A 26370-nucleotide genomic window follows, 5' to 3' on the forward strand; every position below is an offset into this window, starting at 1 on the left:
GTATTTGTTGATTAGCCTTTCTGTAATCGAGCATCCTTTTAGGAGCCACTGACTCCTTGTGGCATCAGTTCAGGTCTGGCAGAGGGGATTTTGTAAGGTCTGCTCCTCTCCTGAAAAGGAGATGTGAGTTTCTTTGGTCAGGCCGGCTCCGGTGGCCTGAAATCACTCCCCTCTGCCTGTGAGGTGTCCACATGGCTGGGCCCAGGCATCATTTTTGCCGCATAGGAATGAGTCCTTACATTGGCCCCTTTCGTATTTTCCCTGGAGGAGGCCCCGGGAGACATGCAAGCTGATCCACTCCACCCCAGAGCTGCCTCCTGGGGTAGGAAGCTGCCACCTTCTCTGCATTGCAGACCTGCCTCTGGGGGCGGGGGCGAGGGTGACTTCAGTCTGGCTCAGGTTTAGGGAAGGTCGCAGTACACTGACACACCACAAGCAAGATGTCTGAGGGGCCATGTCCATGTCTGGGCTCCCACCCAGGAGGGTGTTCAGGGAGCTTCCTAAACCTGGATCTGCACTGAAGAAGGCAGAATAGAGGGTCCTCTGTGCAAGAGAGCAATCCTCCACTAGGGGCTAGTGTCTCAAAACCCACCATTAAAATGTCATTCCTTCTGCATTAATCTCTCTTGAATGCCAGGAGGGGAAACAGAAAGGACAGGGTGAGAAAGCTTTGGTTCTAAAACCCAGGGACCAGGAGTCCAGCCCTGGCTCTTCCCCTGTGTGACCTTGGGCAAGTTGTTTAACTTCTCTGAGCCTTAATTTCCTCATGTGCAAAATGAGGATGTGGTTTAGATAAGCACAGGGCCTCTTCCAGCTCTAAGACTATAACTTGATGCGAATGAGTCTCAGATCCTTTTCTGAGACGGCCTGGGGGACCCTAGGTGCTAAGGAGGGCAGAAAGGTGTGGGATGGGAAGGCAGGGCTGAGGGTTCCCCCCCCCTCGCCCCCCCCCCCCGGTATGGGAGGGTGTGGGAGGCAGAGCGGGTGGAACACAGATGTAGGGCCTGGGGCACCAAATGTGAACTTGTGTGCTAGGCAGGGAACTCTGTACAATCGGCCTCTATAGGCAGATGTGGCTGGTGTGCCGAGGGCAAAATGGTAGGTCCCCTGTCCACTTTAAAGAAAGTGATGTCCAGTGAAAGCCTTTGTAGTTAGAGGGTACAAATCCCTCACATGCTTTTCCCCTTCAGAGTGCAGAACCTATTGAGAAAGAGACACGGGGTTGGATGGGGAACCAAATTTCACCTTGAAAGCAAAACAGAGATGGAGAATGTGGGGTGCACTTGTGGCCAGAAGGGGCTCCCTGGTGAGCCCCTCTCCCACAGTTTAGACCCGGCAACCTGAACGGGAACAAGGGATCATGGGTTACCCCCGAGGGCCACTCTTGCGGGAGGCAGAGAGCCCAAGGCAGCGTGGCCACGTGAGAATTGTGGCCAACAGAGAAGTGCGTGCAGTGGATGTCACATCTCCCCTGTCGCGAGAAATACCTCCTTCTTCATGGGAAGAGACTGATGGAGATGGAAAGATAGGTCAAATCTCCCCCAGGATTTCCAGGACAGTCGAGGTTTCGATTTTACAGCCCTATGCAGAGGTTGGGAAGGGGGAGAGGTTCTTCCTGGAGTCTAGGAGCAGATTTGTGATTTATAAGGCTGTGCGCCTTTGATCTGCATATTCTCAGTGCCTCCTGGCTCCTAGGTGGTCAACAATTGGGTGGGTGGGTGGGTGGATGGATGGATGGATGGATACGAGCCCTATGGGGGACCAGATGGGTCTGACTTTCTTGGCAGACATGCTTTCTTCACTGCCATCCACACCCTGAAGTGACCGTTTCTTACTCGCAACCTTCTCCCAGCAGAGAGAAGGAAGAAATAAGAATTCCCTTGGTATTGACCTAAGTTATGTCTTTCTTTCATGCCTGAATCTTTCTTCCCTTGCACACCTTGTGGGCCTGGCAGAGCCACAATATGTGTTTGCTTTGAGAACGAAGAGACTGGGGAGGACTTTTCTGGTCCCGGGTGCCACTGGGAAAGCACACGCTAATGAATTTCATCTCTTTGCCTCAGTATCTTCCTCATAGATGCCACATGCACACACTCACACACACACTTACCTTTAGCTCTGATTTGCTTCATTTCATATTCAGGGTGTCTTAACAAGTATGCAGAATGGGATGTGTGATTTGAGGGGAGGCACCGTGCCAGACCAAAAATAGCTCCCTCTCAAACAGGTGCGAAGGTGCTTGAAATCTCACCGTTATAATCCATTTTCCTTGGAGGCAGCATGCTGCGGTTTAAATCCCAGCTACCCCAGTTTTAGCTGTGTATGGTCTTGAGCAAGTTATCTTTCTCAGCCTTGGCTTCTGCCTCTGCGTAATGGGTCTGACTGTGTCTCATGGGATTACCCCATTGCCGAGCACGTAGCACATACTGAATCAGTGTGACCTATGCCTGCGTTAAGCATTGCCTTCAGTGCCAAAAATAATGTCGCTGGGAGTTAACTGATCAGCGTTTCCCTCTGTGACAGAATGAACTTAAGGGCAGGAGGAATGACTGGGTGGGGAAGGGGTTTAGAGGAACATTAGTGAAAGAAAGGAAGAGGGCCTGGCAAGGCATGGGGGCTTAAGCCCCTCATGGGACCTCTCACCTGGCTGACAGCACGTGTCCTGATCTTCTCGAACCCACTCCAGGCTGGGCTGCCGCTCCTCCTGCTATGATGCCTGGGCAGATTCCAGACCCTTCCGTGACTGCGGGCTCTCTGCCAGGGCTCGGCCCCCTGACCGGACTCCCCAGCTCGGCCCTGACAGCGGAGGAGCTGAAGTACGCCGACATCCGCAACATTGGGGCCATGATCGCCCCTTTGCACTTTCTGGAGGTGAAACTGGGCAAGAGGCCCCAACCCGTGAAAAGTGAGGTGAGCGAGCCTTGTAATCCCCCAGGCAGAATCCAAGGGTAGGGGGCCTGGGCCAGAGCCCCAGGTCTAGCCCCAACATTCGCTGAGTGACCGAAGCGTTGCTGTTCGGTGTGGGCTCTGAGGACCAGTATGTCCTATGTCCCCCTGCAGCTTGTTAGAGATGCAGCATCTCAGGCCCCACTCCAGAACTGCTACATCAGAATCTGTGTTTTAACAAGCTTCCTGCCCCCGCCCCGGAGGATTCACGGACATGTTAAAATTTGGGAAGCTCTGGGCCAGGGCAGGATGCCGAACCTGCGTCTGTTTGTTGCAGGGGCAAAGGAAGGGCGATTGATGATACCAATAATAAATAATAATATATTGGCAATCTCTCTGGGATGTTGGGAGGGTCAGGGGAGATCGTGGAAACATGCACATGCTTTGCAAAGGATACACGAGAATGCCAATCGTGGATTAGCTTTAAAAATTATTGTTGTCGGTCACATCCTTGTCTCTACTCCTCTTGGCCCTAGGCTGGAGTTGAACATAGGCACTTGGGGAAGGGTGGTGTGGCGGCCCTTCCCAAAGCAGCTGCCAGGGATGGGCATGGCCTCGGTCACTCAGCATCATGCGCCTTAAATGGTGTTTGCAGAGGACCCGCGTGTGAAGCACTCCCTCCCCAGGTCCCTTGAGGCTGCAGCTCCCATGAGCCTTTCCTTGCAGAAGAGCAGCATTTCCCTGGGGACTGGTGAGAAGCAGAAGTCCCCAGCGTGGGTGAGCATCAGTGCTGTGCACGCCCCCAGCCACTTCCCCAGGGCTGGCAGTTTGTCGAAAGACCTGCCCCAGTGGGGTCCCCAGCCTGTGCCATTTCTGCAGAGAAATCGGACAGAATGGCTGCCAACCTGGAAGCGAGAAAGAGCGGGGGGCGGGAGGTGGAGAGGGGGTAGGGGCAGGGTTGGGCGGGCACAGAAGCTGCTAAGCATAGGTGCTCATTCGTAAGCAGAGGGGCGCCTGGATGTGGTTCCATCCTGTAGCCTGGAGCTGAGAGCTGGCCTTTCCTGAGAGGGGGATTCTTGAGTGGGGAAAGGTGTCCGGGTACTGCCTTGGGTTTCTTATACAGCTACTGCTCTGCTCCCCCCGCCATCCCCACGAGTACCATAAAAATTGCAAAGAGGGGCTGCTGGGGGCTTGGTCAGCGGGGGCAAACTGGCCATTTGCGGGCTGTATCTGGCTCTCGGAGGTGTTTTATTTGGCCCGTGCAGTGTTTTAAAAGAAACTTGAACCAACGTTTCACTTGAAAATTTGGATTTTAATCTTTGATTAAAAAATTGGGAGATCTGGTCACACTGTACCCCGTTCTGGCATGGCAACAGCTACATGGAATGGAAAGCCCCGCCTCACCCCTCCCCTCCCCTCCCCTCCCCCCTCCTCTCCTCCCCTCTGTTTGCCACAGACCCCCACACCTCCCTATTGTTCTTGATTTTGTTTACACTGTTGGTTTTGCTTTTGTTACCACCAGCTGCCTTCATTTACCTTAACTGCTTGGCCCCCCGCTGTAGACATTTGCACCGGAGACACCTGCATTTGGTGCATTGTAGGTGCCCATTAAAGACTGTTAAGTACCAGATGAAAGTTGACGGTAATTATATTCTTCTGAGTCGATTTTGTAAATCAGCAGTGCTGTTAATAGCACTTCCTGGCTTATTTAGGTTCTGTTTTCTTTATGGGGGGCCCTTGTCTTTGGTCTTTTGCTATTCACTTTCCCAGGCTCATAACTTGAAAGCATCCGTTTCTGGGTCGTTCCACAGTATAAGTGCCATTTAAAACCAGCAGCTGAGCCGTTTCACTGGGGCGCTGAGGCCGGGGGACCAATGAAGAGCCAGGTGGCTTGGTTCAGGGGCTGGCCCAGCGGGGATTTGCCCCAAGGCCGAGTTACCGCCCCTTCCCTTTCTGCAAAGGGCGCTGGAGGAACTTTTCCTTTTCCTTTGGAAAAGGGCTTTATTTGGGTTGGGTATTTTTACATTTCACAGCCTCCCCCAGATTGGTGGCATATGCCCCATACCTGACAGTGACGTGCGGTCTTCACAGGCATCACAGGCATCCACAAACGCGCACCACCCCGGCCGTGAAAATAACAAGCCGTTTTTAGGGCGTATTTGCATGTCCCCTCCCCCGCTGTCAGACTGCAGCATCGTGGGGGCGAAGAGGCAGATGGAACAGAGCAGACTGAGCTGGCTCGGAGCGAGGTCAGCCCTGCACCGGGAACTGACCTCCAAACGCTTCCTAGGTCAGACTGAAGGTTGGGGGAGGGCCATTCTTAGAGCAACTAGAGAACAAAGCAGGTGGGGAGAGAAAGTCGCAGCTGGAGAACTTTGGTCCCGCAGATTTATTTGCATATGGCAAACTGTCTTTGGTGGATTCTCACATTGGCATTTTAGGCTGGTAGAAGTTTCTTGGCTAATAATAAGATACTAGCTCACCATTATTAAGCATTTAAGATGCACCAGGCCCTGTGCTAAGTGCTGAACATACACGATCCTGTTTATTCCTCCTTACCCCATCCCGACCACCGGGTTAAAGAAGAGGAATTTGAGGTGCGGTAGGTGGGGGTGGGGGGAGGTCAAGTCATTCAGGGTCACATGGTTACGTGGTAGTGACACTACTGCTGACAGGGCACCGTCCCGGTTGCACCGAGACGTGCACCAGGCGCAGTTCTGGGCGCTTTTTGCGAAGTATCTCATCGAACCTGCACAAGAACCCTTTGAAGTAATTACTGTCACTTTTGCGGTTTATGCCCGAAATATGGATGAGGTTGGCGAGACTCAGTGAGGTCCAAGGTCATGCATGCAGCTGGGAAATCAGCCCCAGCAGTCTGACTTTAGAGCCAGAGCTGTGTTGCCCCCCACCAGCTCTCTTCCTTACACACTTCTAATCAGCACTCTGTCGGGCTGGGGAGGCCGGATGAACCTGGCCCCGGAACACTCGATCATTTTGATGACATGGCCCAATTATTGCTGAGCCCCGCACTTCTGCAGCCGCATCGTCTCCCAGGCCCCGGGGGGGAAAAGGGCTGGCCTAGCTGCTCTGTGCAGGTGGTTCTGTCAGAGCTGGCTCTCAGGCAATCCACCTTGCAGAGGCCGTGTTCTCTTGGCCATGGCCAAACACACGAAGCAGTTTGGTAAAAGAAAATTGGAGGAATTAAGTTAAAGGACAGGTTTGTAAATGATAGAGTGTTTTGTGCCGAGGTTGTTATTATTATGTGGTTGACACTTAAAAGTTAAACTGTTTCGGTGCCAAGGGCTTGGCTGCAGTCCATTCGTTGAGCAGATATTTGCTAAGCAACTACTATGTGCCAGGCACTAGGAACTGAACCATAAACAAAGCCCCTTCTCTTGGAGCTGTATAGCATAGTGGGGGGCATCCGGAAATGCACATAAGCAAAGTCATATATAATACAAAAGGTCAGGTAGTGGTGAGTATTGTGAAGAGAAACTCAGCGGAGCAAGCAGATGGAGAGTGGCCAGAGGGCTCATTCTGATGTCTGGCTGGGGGATCTGGGGATGTCGCCTTCTGGGTTATGGGATGTTTAGAACCGATGCTTCTTCCTCGCCTTTCCTTTCCTTTCCAATGTTCCTTTTCAAGACAGTGTGTTCTCTAGCTTTCTCCAGAGTTTTCCTTCTTTTACTTCCCGTTCTGTAGCCCCTCCCAGCCAAACTCTTCAACCCACCAGACCCTACTGGCCTGAAGATCTTGGCCCGTCCCGGGGCATCTCTGAGTGCGCTGCTGTGGCCACACCCTGCCTCTGCACCTGGAATGCATTTTTAGTAGGGAAGGCAGGGAGGCCAGAAACCCCACCCTTGTGCACGCACGCGTGCACACACACACACACACACACACCAAGCACTCACTTAACCACCTGCTAGATGGGATCCCTTACCCTCTTTGCCACTCTGCAGGGCTCTAGAGAGGACTCAAGTTCAAGGGAGGTTGGATTGGATAACCTTTTAGGAAAGAGTCTGCAAAGTGTCATTCCATGGGCAGGAGTCAGCCTACAGATGAGTCTCGTTTGGCCCCTAACAGTGTGGTTTTCTTTCTGGCTTTTTTTTTTTTTTTTTTTTTTTTGAATTGAATGAGTTGCTATATTTAAAAGCCAGGAAATGTGGACTTTCTGGCTCCTTTAAAAAAACCAGAATCTCTGGCCACTCTAGGCCCACACCCTTATATGCACCAAGAAGCTGGAGCAGAGTAGCAAGTGCTCACTGTATTTGCACATAGCCTTTAGCTTGCTGCAGTCCCCACCACTCCCTGTTGCCTCACACACAGCCTGCTTTGGCGTGCGTGTCCTGTGTTTAGGTCCCAAAGACAGAGATGACATTTTATGTTTCCTTTTATTTCCACCAGACTGTGCAGTATGCCTTGCACAGATTGTATGTTTTTTTTTAAATTTTTTTAATGTTTATTCACTATTTTTGAGAGAGAGAGAGAGAGCAAGTGGGGGAGGGGCACAGAGAGAGGGAGACACAGAATCCAAAGCAGGCTCCAGGCTCTGAGCTGTCAGCACAGAGCCCGATGCGGGGCTCAAACTCCCAAACCGTGAGATCATGACCTGAGCCGAAGTCAGACGTTTAACCGACGGAGCTACCCAGGTGCCCCCAGACTGTATGTTTGATACATGCTTGTTGGTTTAAACACTAATCAGCTATGCCAACTTTGCAAGTCACTTAAACTTTCTGTCCCTTGATTTCTGCATCTCCTAATTCTTATCTCTGAGTGTCGTCCATTTGTTTTTCTATTTCTGAACTCAAGCAACTTCAGGCAGAAAAGAAAAAAACACAATGAACATCAAACCAACTATTCCCCAAGCTTGGTTAATCATCAAAACCGCTTGGAAAACTTTTTATAAATACAGATTTCTAGACCCCACCCCTGGGGCCCATGCACTCAGAAACTGTGAGGGCAGAGTCCAGGGAATCTGTATATTTTTAGGCTCAGAGACTCCTGGGCTGCATTTGGGAACCTGATTTTCACTGTTTAATACCTCTCCTCAAGCTCTGCCAGTCCTTTTCAGGGAGCATTCCGAGGGCTTCACCTGGAGGAATCAGTGTGCACATCCCGTCACGGACTGCCTTTCCAGCACAGAGTCCATGCTGACTGGGTCTGTGTCCTTGTCGTCTTCAGAGCAGGAGAGGCTTAGGCATTTGTGACTTTCACACTGGTCATTTTCCAGCTTCTCCGGGGGCCCTAAAGAACATTTAGGGTTTTTCACCTTTGATGAACTGTGTTAAAACTTTTTTTTTTTTTTACATTTATTTATTGTTGAGAGACAGAGTGAGACAAAGTGAGAGCAGGGGAGGGGCAGAGAGAGAGAGAGAGAGAGAGAGAGACAGGATCGAAGCAGTCTCCAGGCTCTGAGCTGTCAGCACCTCGCCCGACGCGGGGCTCGAACCCACAGACCTTGAGATCATGACCTGAGCTGAAGTCGGACGCTCAACTGACTGAGCCACCCAGGAGCCCCTTCCTTTGATGAACTGTGAATTGGAGTCCGTGGACTGTAGGGTGGTCGTGGAAGATGTGCTCATTCTCAGCCACGGGTGGTCGCCCCAGAGTTTGTTCACCAAAACGTTCGCCCATGTTTAGCCTGAGCATACAAAGTTGCCCCAAATCATCTGATGTGCTGGGTAAATGTTGGCGTAAGCATGCTTGTGTTTTTAGTGATTTAAAACATAAAGGCAGCCCACTGACATTTTTTAGCAAGCTTTGCATAATTGGTTTTTAATTTGTGACTCTTTGAAATAGCATTGGCCTTCTTCCCCCTGACTCAGACACTTTTTCTGTCTCATACTTGTTTGGCAGAGAGATCCAATCTGTCCCTTCTTGGAACAGAATCTCCCAGCTCATCTTTGAAAGACTGAGTTTCCACTTTAGTTCCGTCACTTTCTTAGCGCATTTTCAAAAGCTGTTAGCTTTTTTTAAATTTCCTTTAATAGTTTAATTTGAGGGAGAGTGAGTGATCACTAAAGGCAGCTCTAGGTGTATTTAACCTTGGCCCCCGTGTTACTGAGTCCTACTTGATGTGGTACGCCCAAGCCTTCACAAGCCTTGTGACACTCTTATTTAACATCATAGGCTGGTCACATCCACTGTCGTTCGAGGACAGGGCCCCTTAGAGACATGGTGGTGGGGACATGGCTGGATCTGTGTGTTCTTGGAAATCAGACGCCTCTACAAAGTTCAGGGAGTCCTGTGCTGCTTTCTTAGATTCTCTGTCTTAAGATGGGGATAATATTCGTACCTCTTAGGGCTGATGGGATGGTTAAATGAACTAGTGCAGGTAAAAGATCTTGCATAATGCCTGGCACTCAATGAGATACACAACAAATGTGAGACATGAATGTGGTTCACTTTTCCAACGTGACAGTTATTGAAGTTAGTTTTTACAGTTGATTCCAACACCGTTCCTTGGGCTTTCATTCCCTTGAGGGTATTTTGCCCGTGGAGGCGGTGAGTGGCCTGAATGTCTAGAGACCCCAGGTGTCAGGGGTGCAGGGCATCAACCTAGCTTCCTAACCAGAGGGGGTATGTCTGGGGCCTGGGAAGAGCTCTGGACTGGGGTTCAAGCTTCTGGGTTCAAAATCTGGGTTCTTCTTCGCTCACTCCCACCATGACCTTGGACAAGTAAGTCAGCTATCTTTCTGAGCGTCAGTTTCCTCATCTATCAAAGGAGGAAACGACACTCATCGAGTTGCATCATGAAGATTAAGTGAGGCACTGTGTAAAAAGATGACCTTGACTCCAGCATGATATGATGGTAAATTGCCTTTTCTAGGGGCTGAGTTTGTGTTGTGAATCACACTGCAAATTCTGACAGCATTGGCCTTTCCAGTGTGTTGTGCCTTTGATCCGGGTTTCAGGGAAGCCAGCAGACCTGTTTCTGGTTGTTCGTGCAGCCAAATTTTAGTTACCATTGCCTTTCAACCCTCTGTTTTCCCCTAAGCTGCTTTGTGTGACCCCTTATCTTGTTTCCTGTGGTGTTAAGGTCATTGCTAGATTCCTGTGAACCATCAGTTTTTTAGCAGCCATACAAACTGGCCTCTTCTGTCAATGCTGGCCATCTCCCTTTGGTGTCCCCAGGTCCCCGGCATGGACTCAGAGTTGGGAAACTGGGTCATCTCACTGGTGAGCTCCGCTGGCTGAGCCACTCTGGCACCAGCCAAGCCTCTCTCCTTTCTGTGCCCCAAGGCAGAAGACAACTTGACCTGGTGTTGGAGCTCTGAGACCTGGGGCTTACAGGCAGATTCTGGCCGGCTGTAGAGGTGCTGGGAGTCAAGTTGCGGGCCTCGTCTGGGTTTAGCGACCCCTTGAGGCTGGGGCCCGTTGTGCTTTGCTCCATGGCTGTGGCTGCGGGGTTCCCCTTTGCCAAGCACAGTGCCTGTGCATGTTCTGGGTGGGAAGCTCCTGCAGAGTTTACTTCCATGGCCTCCTTCCTGTCCCTCCCCCAGCCAATGAAAAACTTGGGCTCTTTGGAAGCATGTGGCAAAGCAGGAGTGCTGCATTGGAACACTTTGGCTCTGAAGAGTTTACTAGACATTTAAGCTTCTGTTTCCTCCCTTGTGAAAATGAGGGAGACAGACCCCCTATCTCACACCATATACAAAAATTAACTCAAAATGGATCCAAAACTTGATATAAGAGCTAATATGATAAAACTCTTAGAAGAAAGCAGCTGATAATCTTCATGAGCAATGATTTCTTAGATAGGACACTAAAACCACAAGCCACAAAATAAAAAGTAGATAAATTTGACATCATCAAAATTAAAAACTTCTGTGCTTCAAAGGACACAAAGTCAAAATACAGCCCACAGAATGACAGCAAATTTTTGCACATTGTAGATCTGATAAGGGACTCATAGAATATATAAAGAGCTATTACAAGTGAATAATACAAATGGGCAATGCACATTTCTCCAGAGAAGATCTATGAATGGCTAAAAAGCATATGGAAAGATGCTCAACATCAGTAGCCATCAAAGAAACGCAAATCAAAACCACTGAGATACCCACTAGGATGACTGTTATAGAAAAGAAAAATAATAAGTATTGGTGACAATGTGGAGAAATTGTAATCCTCATACACTCCTGGTGGAAATCTAAAATGGTGCAACCAGTTTAGAAAACAGTCCTCCAAAGGCTAATTCCACTCCCAGATATATACCCAATAGAAGGGAGCACATGTCCATGCAAACACTTGTACACGAATGCTCACAGCAGTATTATTCATAATATCTCAAAAGTGGAAACAACCCAAATGTCTATCGAGTGATGAATGGGTAAATGAAATATGATATATGTATACAGTGGAATATTATTTGGCCATAAAAAGGAATGAAATGCTGATACTTGGCTACAACATGGATGAACCTTGAAAACATGTTTCATGAAAGAATCCATTTACAAAGGAGGACATAGTGCAGGATTCCATTGATATGAAATATCTAGAAAAGGCAAATTCATAGAGACAGGAAGGAGAACCACTTCCCTGGTGACTGGGGCTAGGGCAGATGGAAGAGGTGGAGGGGTCCACTAAGGGGCGTGGGCTTTCTTTTGGAGGTAGTGAAAATGCTCTGAAATTTATTGTGGTGATAGTCGCACAATTTTGTGAATATACTAAAAGCCACTGAGTTGTGTACTTTAAGAGGGCGCATTGTCTGGTATGTGTGAATTTTATCTCAATAAAGCTGTTTTTAAAATGGGGAAGAACAATATCTACATCACATAAGTGTGGGGAGGATTCAAAGGCATAATCATATAAATAACCCAGCATGTATTAGGGCTCCAGAATTAGTAGCTATAGTGATTAAAACCCCCTTTTAAGCCAGCGGTAATGAAAAAGTCAGGATCTGGTTAGGGACATTTTCTCCTCTTTCCTTTTTCTTGCTAGTGGCCATCCAGAAGCAATGAGAGCAATCTGGCAGGATTTTGTATGGAACTCAGGAGGAAATATGGAGTAATCCTGGCTACTCATTAGAGTCCTCTGGAGAGTGTTTAAAAAAATATTGATGTGGAGCCCAGAGATTCTGATTCAGCTGGTCTGGGTGGGGCCAGCAGGTGTTTCTAGCTTTTAGCCATTGGTTGAAACCTTTGGTACCGTCTAAACTGGCCCAGGTCTTTGAAGGACTGAGGACATCTGGGTTCAGGATAGAAGACTCATGCAAGCAATGCACTTTATAGTTTGCAAACTGTGTTTGTAGACATTATCTCTTGATCTGTTTAATAACCATACAGGTAGGTGTTATGAATGCTACTAGTTGTGAGACAACTGAGGCTCAGAGAGGCTAAGTCATGTTTCAAGTATAATTTTATTCTGTTTTTGTTTTTAAAAGCAAGATCCACACACATGCTCCTACCTATTAGTTATCAAATCTAACACCTTGGGGAGCACTTCCAGGGTGATGCCTATGGCCAGGTCAATCTATTTTGGGTAGACTTCAGAACAAAGCCTTTTCTGCTACTTTTCTTTAACTGATAGACATCCTGAGAGTGCAGGGCAAGCTGATAAAATGTTATAGACATATGTACACACACACACACACACACACACACACACACACACACCCTTTGTAACTACTGTGTATGAGGAAAACACGAGATGGGAATAATTTGGATCCTGAGGCTGTCAGAAACTGTTCTCTATAACCTCTGAGTTAAAGGTTTAAACCAATCACGGCACACCTATGGCTCTAATAAGGCTGTGATACCATGGGAGCCCCTTAATAATGTACCACCTTTATCTGTTTAGTATATTGTGGTATCATTTGAACAATAGACTCCTGCTGCTGAAACCGATCTGAAATCCACTGGTTTACTTTGGTGTATACCAAAGCGGGGTCTGCAGAGCAGTGGCAGCAGCATCTGGGAGCACCTTAGAAGTGCAAGGTCTTGGGTGTCACCCTGAGACTACTGAAGCGGATGCTCTAGAGGGCGGAGTCCAGAAATCTGGGATGTAACAAGCCCTCCAGGGTATCCCGATGCTCTCTGCAAGTCCGGATGATCTGCAAAGTCCCTTCCAGCCTTGACTGGCAATGATTCTCTCTGAGAATACCTATGAGGGGTCTAAAACCACGTTTTTTCCCAAACCTATCTCAAACTTTCTGGAGGGAGCTGCATGCCATCAGCTATTAAGTAATGTGTGTGGTACTTGACTCTGTGTAAGGCAAGGTTGCAATCTGAGTCAGCAAACATTTCCAAACCAGTTATTTCCAGGTATTGAGATCCTCCCGGCTGCCAGCATTCACACCCTAAGGGACTTCCCAATTAATTAAGCTGCGGAGCTTGTCAATAGGCCGGTTCCTTTATAGTTTTTGAAGGGAGAATCAGATAAGCTATTCATCACCGTAGCTGGCTGGAGTTCTCAGCCGCCCTGGTCTGGGAACTTGGGTGAGGGGGAGCTCTCCTCCTCCACCCCACCCCCACCCACACTTCCACCTGCCTGGGAGTTGCAAAGCCTTCCCTTCCCCATCTCTCAAATTTAATTGCTTCCATTTCATTACATAAATCACTCATGGTGAAACCCTTCCGTCCTCCAGGCCAGGTATCCCTGGCTGTGAATTCATCTGGCCGTGTCACCTGGGTGGGATTTTTATTAGTGGGAGTTCAGTACCCACGAAATAGAGGTCGCCGTTCTGCTCAGCGATTTGTCTGTTATCTGTGCCTCATGCCTGAAAGAAATTGGCTGAAATCTGTGTTTTAGCTGCACACCCGGCATACAGATTAAACCGAACTGCACTGGTGGAGAATAATTAAGCCAAAGACCTTGTTTTTCACCTTCATGATGAAAGACAAATGACTTTCAAGGCTTTAATAGGATGATGGCACTTGAAATGTTCTTCTACTTTGGCCAACTTGGGACTTTTAGAACAGCCCTGTTCATGAATATTCTTTGCAACAACTGCATTTTCATTTAATTGTAGATAGTCATTTTGCAGGATCTCTTGTCTCTGTCTTTTGGTGTTTTGTTTTGTTTTGATTTTTTTTTCTTTTGCCCCAGTGTAATCAAGGCATATTACACTGCTATTGTTAAAGAATTATTAACTCTTTTTGAGAAAATTGATTTCCCTTCCCAGATATCTTCTGCTTCTTACCAGTCTTTTAGAGGTGGGGAGAGCCTTGTGGGGGCCACTATTCCTCTCCCTTTCTCATCTTTTGAATCAAATGTCAATTGGGCAAGAAAATTGACTGATTGCCTAGTGGGAAACTAAACCTCACCAAACCATAAATATGAAACAGGCCTGAAATAGACATATTTCAACAAAAGCCATCATTCTTCAAATAGCTCTTCTCCAGCAAAAGGATTTCCCGGCAATCATCAGCCCTTTTCTCTTCAATGTTAGACTTTCCGTCCTGGCCAAGGTGCTTTTTCCTACGTCTCCTGGCCTCGCTTTCGCAGTAACAGTGTTCACTCCTTCCTTAGCAGGACCATACAGAAATGGGTGTCACCCTGCCCAGCCGGCTTTTTCAGGCTTTGTTCCAAACACAATGCTGTCTTTTCTTAGCAGTGGAAACGGCTGTTCTCCACTGCTTTCTGAGAGAATGGCCCTTCCCTATTCTGCTCATATAAACCAGCCCTATGCCTCAGCAGCCTATTGTTTTATGGGTTCTCTTAATGCAGGAAAAGGTTCTTACTGAGGACAGGGGGGCTGGGAGGGCCAAGGTCAGAGGAATGCTTTGTCTTGCTGAGATGTGTGGAGACAGAGAAGTTGGTTCAGATAGATTCCCGCCCTCCCCACCACCCCTCCACCCGCCCTCCCCACCGCCCCCCACCCACCCCGGGAGGTTCTGATGCCCGACAATGGCAACTGCATCAAGCTTTCAGTTCATAAAGAACATGTCCCCTGCTTCTAGAAGGTGTTCCAGGAAGCAGTGGTATTCGGATTGGTCCTGCCACCATCTGACCAGGGACCAAGGCCGACTTACTCCTCTTCTCTGAACTTGAGCTTCCTGGCCTGTGGATGCCGCAAGGTGCTGGGATCTCTACGTCTTCTCAGTTCCGGAACCTCAGGATGGGGCTTGGCTTACCGCCCTACCACTCCCCACCATTTCCTGTAGATGCTGAGTGCACTGAGCAATTGCCCACCCACCTGTGCCCCCAGTCACCAGAGCTGAGTGAATCATCTTGGCAGGTGAAGCCATTGCCTCTGGCAGCTGTTGTTCAGAGCCTTCACCCAGTGGTTGGCTGGGCTGGTGTGATGCTTTGAGTGAGCATGTCTTCCGCTATGTGGGTTTGTTCATAGGGGAATGTGTTTGATCATACCCTGGCCTTGGGGGGCATCTGGAGTGAAGTCAAAAGAGCACCAGGCTGGGAGTCAGGAGTCTTGCCCAGGTCACCAGCTCTGTGGATCAGGCCTCCCTTTAGCACACATTTATTGAGCACTCCGGGTGGCTGCAAACTCGGCAAAGGTACAGAACACACACAAAATCGCCAAGACACAGGGGTGCCCGGGTGGCTCAGTTGGTTAAGTGTCCGACTTCAGCTCAGGTCATGATCTCACGGTTCGTGAGTTTGAGCCCACATCAGGCTCTGGGCTGACAGCATGGAACCTGAAGCCTGCTTTGGATTCTGTCTCCCTCTCTCTCTGCCCTTATGGTCTCTCTCTCTCTCTCAAAAATAAATAAACATTAAAAACAATTTAAAAAATCAACAAGACACAGATTTCTGCTCTCATGGAACTCCCAGTTTAGTGGAGGGGGCAGAAACTGAGGACAGAATACAGCAATACAGCACACTGGGGGCCAGGATAAGCTCAGAGTTCTATGGGAGCCCAGAGCAAAGGGACACCTCCCCAGCCTGGAAGCGATGAGAACCACGGAGGCCTTCCTGTAGGTGGTGATGCTTGAGCTGAATGCAGAAGGGGAGAGCAAGCCAAGGAAACAGCAGGGGCAAAGGCATGTGGCCAAGTAAGTGTGGGATATGAGAGGCTCAGGGTTGCAGGAACATGGAGTGTAGGGTTGGATGGATGGGAGAAAAGACCACAACACATGGGGCCAAGTCACAGGCACCCTCGCTTGACACATGAAGGAGCTTGAGCTCTCTCCTGAGGCTAATGAGGAGTAAGTAACTGGATCAGATTTGTGTTTTAGAAAGATCCCTTCGATGGCTGAGATAGAGGATGGTCATGTAGGGTCAGGAGGTAGAAAGAAGCCTGGAATGGGGATGGCGAGTGGGGAGCAGATATGAGGAGGATTTAGGATGTAGAATTGGATGGCCTGAAGAGTCAAAATAAGAGATAAAGAGAAGGACAGGTTGGGGGAGGGCTGCGTGTCTAAGTCCAGTGAATGGGTGGTGCCAGCCTGGGGTGGAGAATAGACAGGAAGTAGCCAGTTGAGGATAAAGACTTTGAAGGGCTGAGGGACATCCAGACTGAACATCCAGCTGGCAGCTGGATGTTTTGTCCTGATCATAAAGAACTGTTTGGCTTTCATATATAAATGGTAGTTGAAACCACATAGGTAGATGAAAATGATAAACCATAGGCAGTACCCATGGAGCGAGAAAAGCAGCACGTCAAGGATAGGACCCCAGGAGACATTGGCCTGAAAGGGACAGGAAGAGGGTCCTGGGCAAGAGACAGAAAAGGAGAGGTCAGAGAAGTAGGAGGGGGACAGGCGAGGTTAGTGCTGTTCATCCAGAGCATAGAACATTCCAGAAAGAGGAAGTCAGGTGGAGCCCAAAGGCCCAGGGAGGCTGACTCAGCAGTGACCCAGGCCCTGCCCTCAAGTGTGAGCCTTGGAGCAATCCACTTCCTTCCCAGGACTCAGTTTCCTCATGTGTAAAATCCAGGAGTTGGCCTAGGGGCTTCTCCTTTCTGGCTCTAAGAGTCTGTGAAGCGACTATTTCTGAAACTCCTTAAAAGGGAAAAGATGTCCTTCCCACAACCCCCTCCCTCTCCCCTCAATCAAGCCAACATTGCTCTTGAACGTTGGGTGAAAAGAAACCCAGGGATGTCAAAGCTAGACAGAACTTGGGGGAGAGTTTAGTCCAGCCCACTGTTGGAAGGCAGCATGATGTAATGGAGTCGAACCCCTGTCTGTTCTTGGCCTGGCGACTTCTGGCAGACACGTCACCTTGTTTCCTCAACTGTAAAATGAAGCCCCTAATACCCACCTTGCAAGGGCGTTTGAAGGTTAGTGAGAAGTAGGAGCGATTGTGTTTATCAAAGATGAGCCACAAGACGGAGAGATGAATTGATTGGCCCACGGTCACAGAATAGGGCATCTAGGTGACTAGAACTAGGTGTCTGATGACCAACCCCGCCAGGGTCTGTCGCTTGCTGGGGTCATAAATCAGCCGCCCATGGGCTGGTGTAGCCCACAGATGTGTGGCCCACGAAGTGTCCTTTCCAAGATGGAATTTGTTGCCAACATTAAAAATTGGGAGATTTTACTGAAAACCCCGTATGGTCAGCTAGGGAAGATTTGGCAATGCTGAGTCTGTGCTGCTCAAGTGAGGCCGGCTGGGGGGGGTCCCTTCTGCAGGCCACAGCCCCATCCAGCCCCCTTCCCTTGCTAACGTTACTTGCTTGGCCCCGGGAAGTGACTTGAGTTTGCAACTCGAGCCTTAGACTGACCATTTGGCTTGAATTTTGTCTTGCAGCTCTGCCCACTGCTCACTGAAACTGCCCCACTATTTCACAGCTGAGGTCCAGGCCATGGTTGTTTAGGGGGGGGGGGGGGCTTGCCGGAGAAGACAGGGCTAGAGGGGGAACGGCTGCCAACAGCTCAGCCCTAGGGAGAGGCTGATGGGGAAGGCCTGGCCCCTGCAGGGTGCATGGGGGCAGGAGGGGTGTTGGACAGAGGCCCCTGGGGTTTCCTCCTTCTTCCCCTTGGGGTTGTAGGCCTGGCCCAGCTGGCTTGTGGACGTCTCGCCCCTGGACTGCCCTACTTTGCTGATGCGTGGCTGGACAGAGGAGTGGTGTGGAACCGCAGCCCCGGGGCTCAGCGCAGCCGTGTTTATGTGGGGGAATGTCTGGTATGTTTGGTATTTGGGTGTTTACTTCCCAGGGTGCTCATGGGTCCCTGGTGTTGAAATGTGGCTCCTCCGTGCAGTGTGGCTCCTGGGGGGGCGGGGGGGGGGGGCAGGGGCTGGCCAGGGCTAGATTTTGAGGCTGCCAGGCTGCTGTTGCTCTGGGCCTGCTCATTGACAACTCGTGTGCCTTGAGGCACCCCCAGCCTGCCCTCCACCCCAGGTCTCCTGTGCCAGATTCTGCCCTTGGGGGAGGCTGGGCGTGCCCCAAGCTTGCTTTCTGCCTCACCTGGGAAGGCAGGCCCAGGATCTGGCACTTACAGCACGCTTCCTATGTCCCAGGCTCGAGATTGGCACTTAGTCCTGTTACAGCCTTGTGCGGCAGGGCTCGGTGCCTTCCCCACGCAGGTGGGGAACAGAGGCTCAGAGAGGCCAAGTGACTTGCCCAGGAGCACACAGTCGGTGCTCCTCTCAGGTACCACATAGGCCTCTTAGACCCCAAAGTGCGTGCTGACGACCCTGATGACACGTGTCTCAGCTGAGCCTGGTTCTCTGCGTCCCTGCTGCGCTCCTTAGTGCAAGATAAAGCCTTTCAGACCTTCTCTGCTCTGGTGAGTGCTGGGGGTTTGTTCTGGGTCCCCTCCCCCAACCTCTGCTTGTCCCCAGCTTTATTGCTCTTGCCTTTATATTGCTTTGTCCATGTAAGAGTGTCCGTAGTTTCAGTGCCTCGGGTTAACAAGTATCATTAGTCTTTCTCATCTTATCTCTTTGTGGGTCCCACAAGATATCTTGTTGGAAATGCTTGTGAAATATCAGAATTCAAAATCAAATCTGGGAGGAGGTTGCCACCATGTGAAAGCCACGTGGCCTGCAGGAGAGGTGTGGAGGAGGCCCCTCTCGTAAACCAGTCAGCTTTTTTTTTTAAGCGTTTATTTATTTTTGAGAGAGAGAGACAGAGAGAGAGAGAGAGAGAGAGAGAGAGTACATACACATGATCAGGGGAGGGGCAGAGAGAGAGGGAGAGAAAGAATCCCAAGCAGGCTCCGCACTGTCAGTGCAGAGCCCGATGCGGGGCTCGATCCCACAAACCGTGAGATCGTGACCTGAGCCAAAACCAAGAGTCGGATGCTTAACCGACTGAGCCACCCAGGCGCCCCCTCCCCCGCCCCCGTAAACCAGTCATCTTTCATGTTACGCATTCAGTGTTACTTGGGCAATAAATTGTTTTTATTTTAAAAGACCCGAATAGGGAAAAACAACACGGTCATTGTCGTCAGAGTCAGAAGCTTCTGTTGCTACTTACAATCCCATCACCAGGCCAGAGCTGAAAGGACAGGGGGCGTATTACCATATGTGTGTGGGGCACACATAGACCAGCAGCCCTTCAAAGAGCAGGAGGCTCTTGGGCCCTGGGGCCAAAAGGCCCGGATTTCAAGCTGCCGCTGACCTTCTGCACAGCCTTGATATCTTTAGTTTTGTCATGTGTAAAAGTGGGGAGGGTAATAGGACTGTCCTCGGCTCACTGAAGCCATTTAACCTGCTGAGACCCCTAGTCCAGAGGACTGGATACGTACCAAGACGAACCACCTCTGTTGGCTCAAGCTCTTTGTGAGACATGGGCATCTTTCAGTTGCAAGAGGCAGAAACCTTCTCAAACTCCCTCCAGGCCAGAGGAGGAACTTTTCAGGATAGACTCAGGGGTATGCATCACGGACTCAAGGCGCAGGAATCCTAGGCCCCTCCAGTGGTGGAATCAGGAGGATTGAGACAGTTTCTTCCTCGGTGTGTGCTTTCAGTCTGTTCACTTGGCCTGTCTTAACCACTGACCTCTGTTCATGCCTCTGTGTGTTTCCCTTTCTAGTGGCACCGCCTCTATGTCTCTCTCCACCCATCTTTGTCTCTCTCTGCTCTCTCTTTCCTCTCTGTCTCCGCCTTCACCTTCTCAGCCTGGAGCTCCCTCTGTTTTTCAGGGCCTGGACCAGGGTGAGGTGAGCCAGACGCCCAGGGCACAGCATTTAAGGAGGCAGTCGGTCTTGGGTGCCGACCCTGCCCCTGCGTGAGCTCTGGAGTGAGTGTCTCCTTAGGTGCGTGTCCTGGGCACCTCACTGGCGGCACCCTGGCCCAGGCCCTGCTTTTCTCTCTGTCTGCCATTCCTTCTTTTTGTCTCTCTGACTCCCCTCCGTAGCTGAGGGTTTGTTTCCTTCCTGCCACGCCGTCTTTGGTTTCTTCTGCCCATCTGCAAGCATCGCAGCCTGATTGCTCTGCTTCTCTGGACACGTGGCTGAAGCCGCTGGTCCCTCAGTCCAGCGGTCCAAGTTCAGTGAATACAGCCCCTCTTGGTCAGCCGTTCGCACCTGCTCCAGTCAGCTGTGGCCGGGGGCTCACAAGCAGGGCCTTGGGAACGGGCCATCTGAGGAGGGTCTGCTCGACCGGAGGCCCCCCTTGGCCGTGAGCCCCCCAGCCTGTCCCTCCAATGTGAAGTGTGGCACAGGGCTCCCCCTCACTCCTCACCCCAGTGCACGGCCAGCTTTGCCCCAGGGCTTCCTGGGAACTGGGGGAAAACAGAGCCAGAGCTATGTTTGAGAGCAGGCCTTCATCTCATGGGTCTTTAAATGTATTGGGCGTCAAGCAGCCTCCTCCTCAAACATTCTTGTTCTTCCAACTGCGTTGCAGCAACAAATCATCATGCCCCGTTTTGGGGTTCCGGTTTTAGACGTCCCCGCTGTGTGTGGCGACAACACTCTGCCGTCTCACCCCCTCATGGCCAAATGTTTTAGAGACTCAGGAACGTCAAGGAGCGGGGGCAGCAGCCTTGGGACTGTGGTGAGAGAAGGAACTGGAGGAGGCTAGTGGCGGTGGGAGGGGGGGACCGGGGGGGGGGTCCCAGGCAGGGGACACAGAGCGCCCAGGCCTGGGCCACAGTTGGCCTGTGGGGATGAGAGGGCTGAGGGGCACTGCCCAGCCCCCCTCTTCTTTCTGGCAGGACTCCAGCAGCTGGTTTCCAGAACTCCTCAGGCGGCTCTTACGTGGCGGCGGGAGGATTTGGGGAACATGTAACACAGTGTCAGTGGGGAAGGTGTGGTAATGGGGCTTTGGGGCCATTTCTTGCCTTATTGGGAGATGTCAGCTGAGGTGGAGCATGGGGGCAGGAGAGGCCTGGGGACGGGCGTGGAGGCCGCTGGTGGCTGTGGAACTTTAGGGGGTGTTTAGGCTTCAGGGCACAGCCTGGAGTGTGTCCGTGCCTGTTCGGGATTCGTGCAGACCTGCCACAGCCACCGGGGGGCCTGTCCCCCCACCCCCACCCCCCCCCGCCCCAGCCGCGACTCTGTCTTTGGTCATTGTGCTTCTGGGGAAGACAGGATGCAACCCCCACGCTTTGCTGGGCTCCTGCAGACAGACAGAAGAGACCATCCCTGGCAGCAAAGGCCCCTTATTGGCACTGGGGAAAGCTTATGCAGAGGCAAACATAGGCAATAGCTTGCTTTTATAATCACAGAATCCAAGCCTGTGCCACCTTTCCCTGGAATCGTTTATTTCACTCATTCATGTGGCTGACATTTGCTGAGCCCCCTATTAAGTGCTATCCAGGTGTTGGCGATGCTCGGGTCCCCCGTCCTTCAGCAGGGAACACAGATACCTGCATACACAGAGAACTATGATGGGATACGATAGAGACCCTGAAAGCAGGGGACTCAAAGTCCTGTAGCAGCACAGGAAAAGCAGCCGATTCTGTCTGGGGAGTCAAAAGTGCCTTCCTGGAGGAGGTGACATTTGCTCTCGAAGGTTGAATAAGAGTCTCCCAAGGAGGAAAGGAAGGTTATCTCAGGAGGGCCCAGCTGGCTTGGAGAAGGGGGAGATATGTGGGGAGAAGGCGATGGCTGGAGGGGACGGATAAGGCTGGACAGGGGGGGCTGGAAAGCCCCCAGCGCGGCCATCGGCCTGGCCCAGTTGAGCCTCTTCGCATCCGCAGCCGGATGGCGCAGCTTCCGTTTGCCCGCGGCTTTGTGCAGGGCTGGGGCGGGGAGCTGGGTCTCGGAGGACAGAGGTGGCGTCTCCCAGGAAACGGCTGCTCTGCCAGAAGCCGGGGTTGCTCCGGGCCCCGTGAGCCCGGCAGTGCCCAGGTTGCACACATCACCTTGGCAGTTTGTGGGCAAACCCTCCTGGCCGAGGGGAGATTGCACTGCTGGCCACTTCCTCCAGTTCCTTCCCTCTGCCTGTCGTCACGGTTACCTCGGCCCTGGTGGGGGTGAGGTTGAGGTTGGGTGGAATCAATTTTGTCCAGGTTTCTATTTTCCCAGATACGGGTCAGCCAGAGGTGCTGTCACTTCTGGTTCTATTTCAAGGGAGGCCAAGGGGCCGGGAGGTGCTTGGGTGTGGCCGTGTTGACAAGCTGCCTCTCCAGCCAGCCTCCCAGGAGGGGTAGGGCGGGTCAGGGAGAAACTCGGAGGTGGCGGAGAAGGAGAAGGTTGTATTACCAGGACCTGTGCCGATGGCCGTGGGTGCTGGTCTCTGGCCAGGCCCTCGGTCCTAAGCTCCTAGAGCATGCTGGGAGTGCACAGAGAGGGTGTTTATTTTCCTGGCCTGGAGCCCTCTCAGCTGAGACCTTGTTCCAGGCCTCAGGCTGCCAGATTCACCCCCACTGGCTCAAGAAGTGAGAGAGTTGGCAAGGCCAGGGCAATCCAGTGACTTCTCTAGTGGCCTCTGACTCCAGGCTGTCCCCCGCCCCAGCTGGTCCTGTGTGTCCTCCGGATTCTCCTGGTAGCTAACAGACAGCAAGAGGCACCACCGCAAAGTGATCCTGCTGGGGTCAGGGCTGGTGGGCAGTGAGTTTCTCCCTTCCCACTTAATGGGCCCTATTTTATGCGTGGTGAATTTTCTAATGTATCCTGGGGGAGAAGCAAGGGAGACTCGGGAGGCCCCTCTGCTTGTGTCCATGCAGGGCACTTGGGGGAGCCCTGGCACCCTGGGATACAGGGGGGGTATCGTGGGGGACAACCTGCAGAAGCAGCGAAAAGGACCGAACCCGGGCGAGGAGAGATAGGGGGGCGGGGGGTGGGCTGTTTACTAGCACCAGGAGGTAGATCAGAGCGTCTGGAAGGACCAAGAGGCAGGGCAAAGGTACCCCGGGGAGGCGGAAGTGTGTGGGGGTAGAATGTGAAATCTATGTCCATGCCCAAGGCATTTTTTAAAGGAGTGCCTGGGAACCACTGGCCTGGAAAATAGTGCCCAGAAGGCTTGGGCTGGGCAAGAGAACGGGTCTGTCACCACCCGCTGGGTGTCACCTCTGTGTGAATAGACTTGCCGGGCTTGGTGCCTCCTGACCTCTGGCAGAACCCAGGCGGCCCGGCCCTCCTGGGACACCGACCCCTCCCAGGTTTGCCCACCTGCTCTAAGAGGATCCGTGGGCTGGCTGGGAAGCGTTTCCGACCCACCAGCAGGGAAGCCAGTGGGCTGGCAGACAGGGATGGCTCCCTCACTGCGGGGGACATTGTCCATCTGCCGTCGGTGTCAGGAGGTAAGCGGTGCTCCAGGCCCGCCTGGATGTCTAATCCGTGGCTCTGTGCCCTCACAGCTAGATGAAGAAGAGGAGCGAAGGAAAAGGCGCCGGGAGAAGAACAAAGTGGCGGCAGCCCGATGCCGGAACAAGAAGAAGGAGCGGACGGAGTTCCTGCAGCGGGTGAGCAGGGCAGCTGGCCAGGGCGGGGCACCTGTCTCGTCCTTCGGAGCGGGCTTGTGCACTCGTGGGCCAGGAGACGTGTGTCGTCACCAAAGCCCGCGGAATCAGTGTGTGCCTGCTGGCCGTCTGCCCGAGCAGCCGCAACCCCCTGTTCTGGCCTGCCTTCCATCCAGTGCCCTTTCCCTGAACCAAGATAACCAAGGGCAGCGGGGAGCAGGTCCGGCCCACCCAGATCCCTGACTGCCAGAGAAGGTGGGAGGAGCCAGCTCCCCTCTACCAGGTCCGACGCTGGTGCTTATTGGCCCAGATGGCCCAGGACTGCGAAGTGGTCCCCGCTTCAAAGGCCGGGTGGCTGCCAAAGTTGTCTAGGGTGGATGCTAACGACGTAGGTGACGGCGCCATGCCCCGCGTGTGAGCGGTGAACAGAGGCTCTTCCAGCCCTGCATCCCATCTGGCTGGCCTCAGCCCCACTGAACACGACCCCCGAGCTGCTGCCTCCAGGGACCAGAGGTCAGCTCTGCACCCAAAGGCCAGCAGAGCCTACCCCCCAACCCCCACCCCCGCCCTCAGAGCACGTCCCCGACCTTCCATTTGGAAGGTGCCAAGCAGGGTGTTTGTTCTTTCTCCCCTGGGTCCCATCTCTTAGGCCTTTGCTGCTTCTCAAAAATGGTAGCTGGCAGTGAAGGGACATGACCAGGAAGCTAATCAGTCCAGGCTGGTAGTCTCCAGCCTCCGCATTCCGGATCACTTGTTCATTACTAAATAATAACTGTAACCATATATAACAATAATAATACCGGGGGGCCCCATTTTGTTCTATAGCATGCAACAGTTAACGGCGTTGCTAACATTTATAAAGTTGGGCAGGGTGTGGACTGCTGTATGTTATCTCTGTATTGGCACGATAGCTGTATGAGGTAGGTACCCTCATTATTTTCTTTCTACAGATGGGGAAACTAAGGCATGGTGAGGTTAAGTTACTTGCCCAGGTCCCTCAGCAACTAAGTGGCGGAGCTGAGATTCCAGCCCGAGGCTAACTTCAAAGCATTTGTTCTTAACACTGCGCTATGCTAGCTCGAGTTCATTTGTTCATTCATTTGTTCATTCTTTCACTCGTTGATTTGTTGACAAGCATTTTCATGCAGGTACTAAATGCCCAGCACTGTGCTAGGAGCACTGGGGGACACACAGGAAGGAGCAGACACAGTCTCTCTGGTGGGAGCTGAAGACTAGCTAACTCGGCCCTGGTTTTCTCTGATGCTGGGGTATATACGGGTCTCTTCTCATGCTTGCAGCAAGCAGAGAGGAAATCTGGGGTCACAGGTGTAGACAGCGTGGAGCTGTGTGTCCACCTGGGGGCTCTGATCATCTAAGGCAGGGGGATGGCCATTCCAGGTGGGAGTCAGACTCCTAGAGCCGAGAGCCTCCTCGGAAGAGATGGTAGACCGACGCTGGGCTGTAAGTTTTCAAGAAGTTTCTAAGACACGGGTCTCACACGGGCATTTAAGATGGATGGTGTGTCCCACACCTCATTTCCAGCCCAGAGTGCCTGCAGAGCTGGGTGAGGCATGGCAGGGAACAGACAAGTTCCCTGCCTTCAAGGGATTGTCAGCCAGTTAGCAGGCAAGATATATGCCCAGCGAACACACACCGCGGCAGTGAAAGTGCTAAATGAATAGTGCTAGCTGCTCGTCACATTCCAGAAACATTTGCTGAGCACCAACTGTATGCAGGATTGCCACATGCCTCATTTAATCTTATAACATTTCAGGGAGATAAACATCGGCTAGCCCCATTTTATTTATTTTTTATTTTTTTTTAACATTTCTTTATTATTGAGAGACAGAGAGAGACAGAGCATGAGCATGGGAAGGGCAGAGAGAGAGGAAAACCCAGAATCCAAAGCAGGCTCCAGGCCCCGAGCTGTCAGCACAGAGCCCGACGAGGGGCTCGAACTCACGAACCGTGAGATCATGACCTGAGCCGAAGTCGGATGCTTAACCGACTGAGCCACCCGGGTGCCCCGTCTACCCCCATTTTAGAGACTGACCTATAGCTCAGAAGAGGTCAAGTTATTTGTCCAAGGTCACACTGCCAACAAGTAGTAGAGCTGGGATTTATTCATTCCTTTGACCATCCATCCGTCCGTCCATCCATCTGTCCATCCATCCATCCATCCATCCATCCATCCCATAAGTGTTTAGTGAGTACCCGCTGCACAGCAGGCAGGAGGACAGCAGATAGAAAACGGGGAATGGTAATGCACCCTATGCCTTATGTTGGGCAAGCCTGGTGTGAGAGCACACTGAGAGGCCCTGTCCTAGTCTAGGCTGAGGGAAGACTGCTCATTGAGACAGAGGAGTAAGCGCTAACCAGATGGACGGGGTGGAGGCGTTAGCAGGAACAGGGCAAGCAAAGGCCAGAGGCAAGAGGTGTTTAAGGATGTGATTAAGGAATGGAAAAGAATGTCAGTGTGGCTGGAGTTTAGAGTACACGGGGGAGAATGGACAGGCAGGCAGACCCCAGGTCCTAGCCATGTAAGCTGATCCTGATTGGGGCAGCGGGAAGACCAGTTACATGGCTGTCATGCTGTCCCTGGTGGCCTCGGGGTCTAGGAGGGGGGTTTAGGCAGCTCAGTCTGGGCTCAAGCCCAGTCTCCCTCTCCGCCCGTGCTCCTCTCTTCCCCTCTGGCCTTGGTAACAGAGGTTTAGGACATGGATGCAGATGGCTGTGTTGATAGCCAGTGCCCACAAACGTGAAGGGCTCCCTTATAGTTTATTTTTGAA

The 26370-nt window shown here is 51.7% G+C and overlaps 1 protein-coding gene across 4 annotated transcripts in view; it reads left to right on the forward strand.

The window, feature by feature from the left end:
* JDP2 (Jun dimerization protein 2) overlaps window positions 1-26370 on the forward strand; it is a 38163-nt gene that overhangs the window by 7417 nt on the left and 4376 nt on the right. For 3 of the 4 annotated variants that reach the window (XM_045451545.1, XM_045451548.1, XM_045451547.1), the window contains exons 2-3: window positions 2687-2910; window positions 23480-23584. In XM_045451545.1, coding sequence (XP_045307501.1) covers window positions 2687-2910; window positions 23480-23584 — 329 coding nt within the window. The remainder of the gene's footprint in view (window positions 1-2686; window positions 2911-23479; window positions 23585-26370) is intronic. The other variant, XM_045451546.1, reaches the window with a different exon arrangement.

Source organism: Leopardus geoffroyi, chromosome B3 (genome assembly GCF_018350155.1).
Source record: "Leopardus geoffroyi isolate Oge1 chromosome B3, O.geoffroyi_Oge1_pat1.0, whole genome shotgun sequence".
Lineage (NCBI taxonomy): Eukaryota > Metazoa > Chordata > Mammalia > Carnivora > Felidae > Leopardus > Leopardus geoffroyi.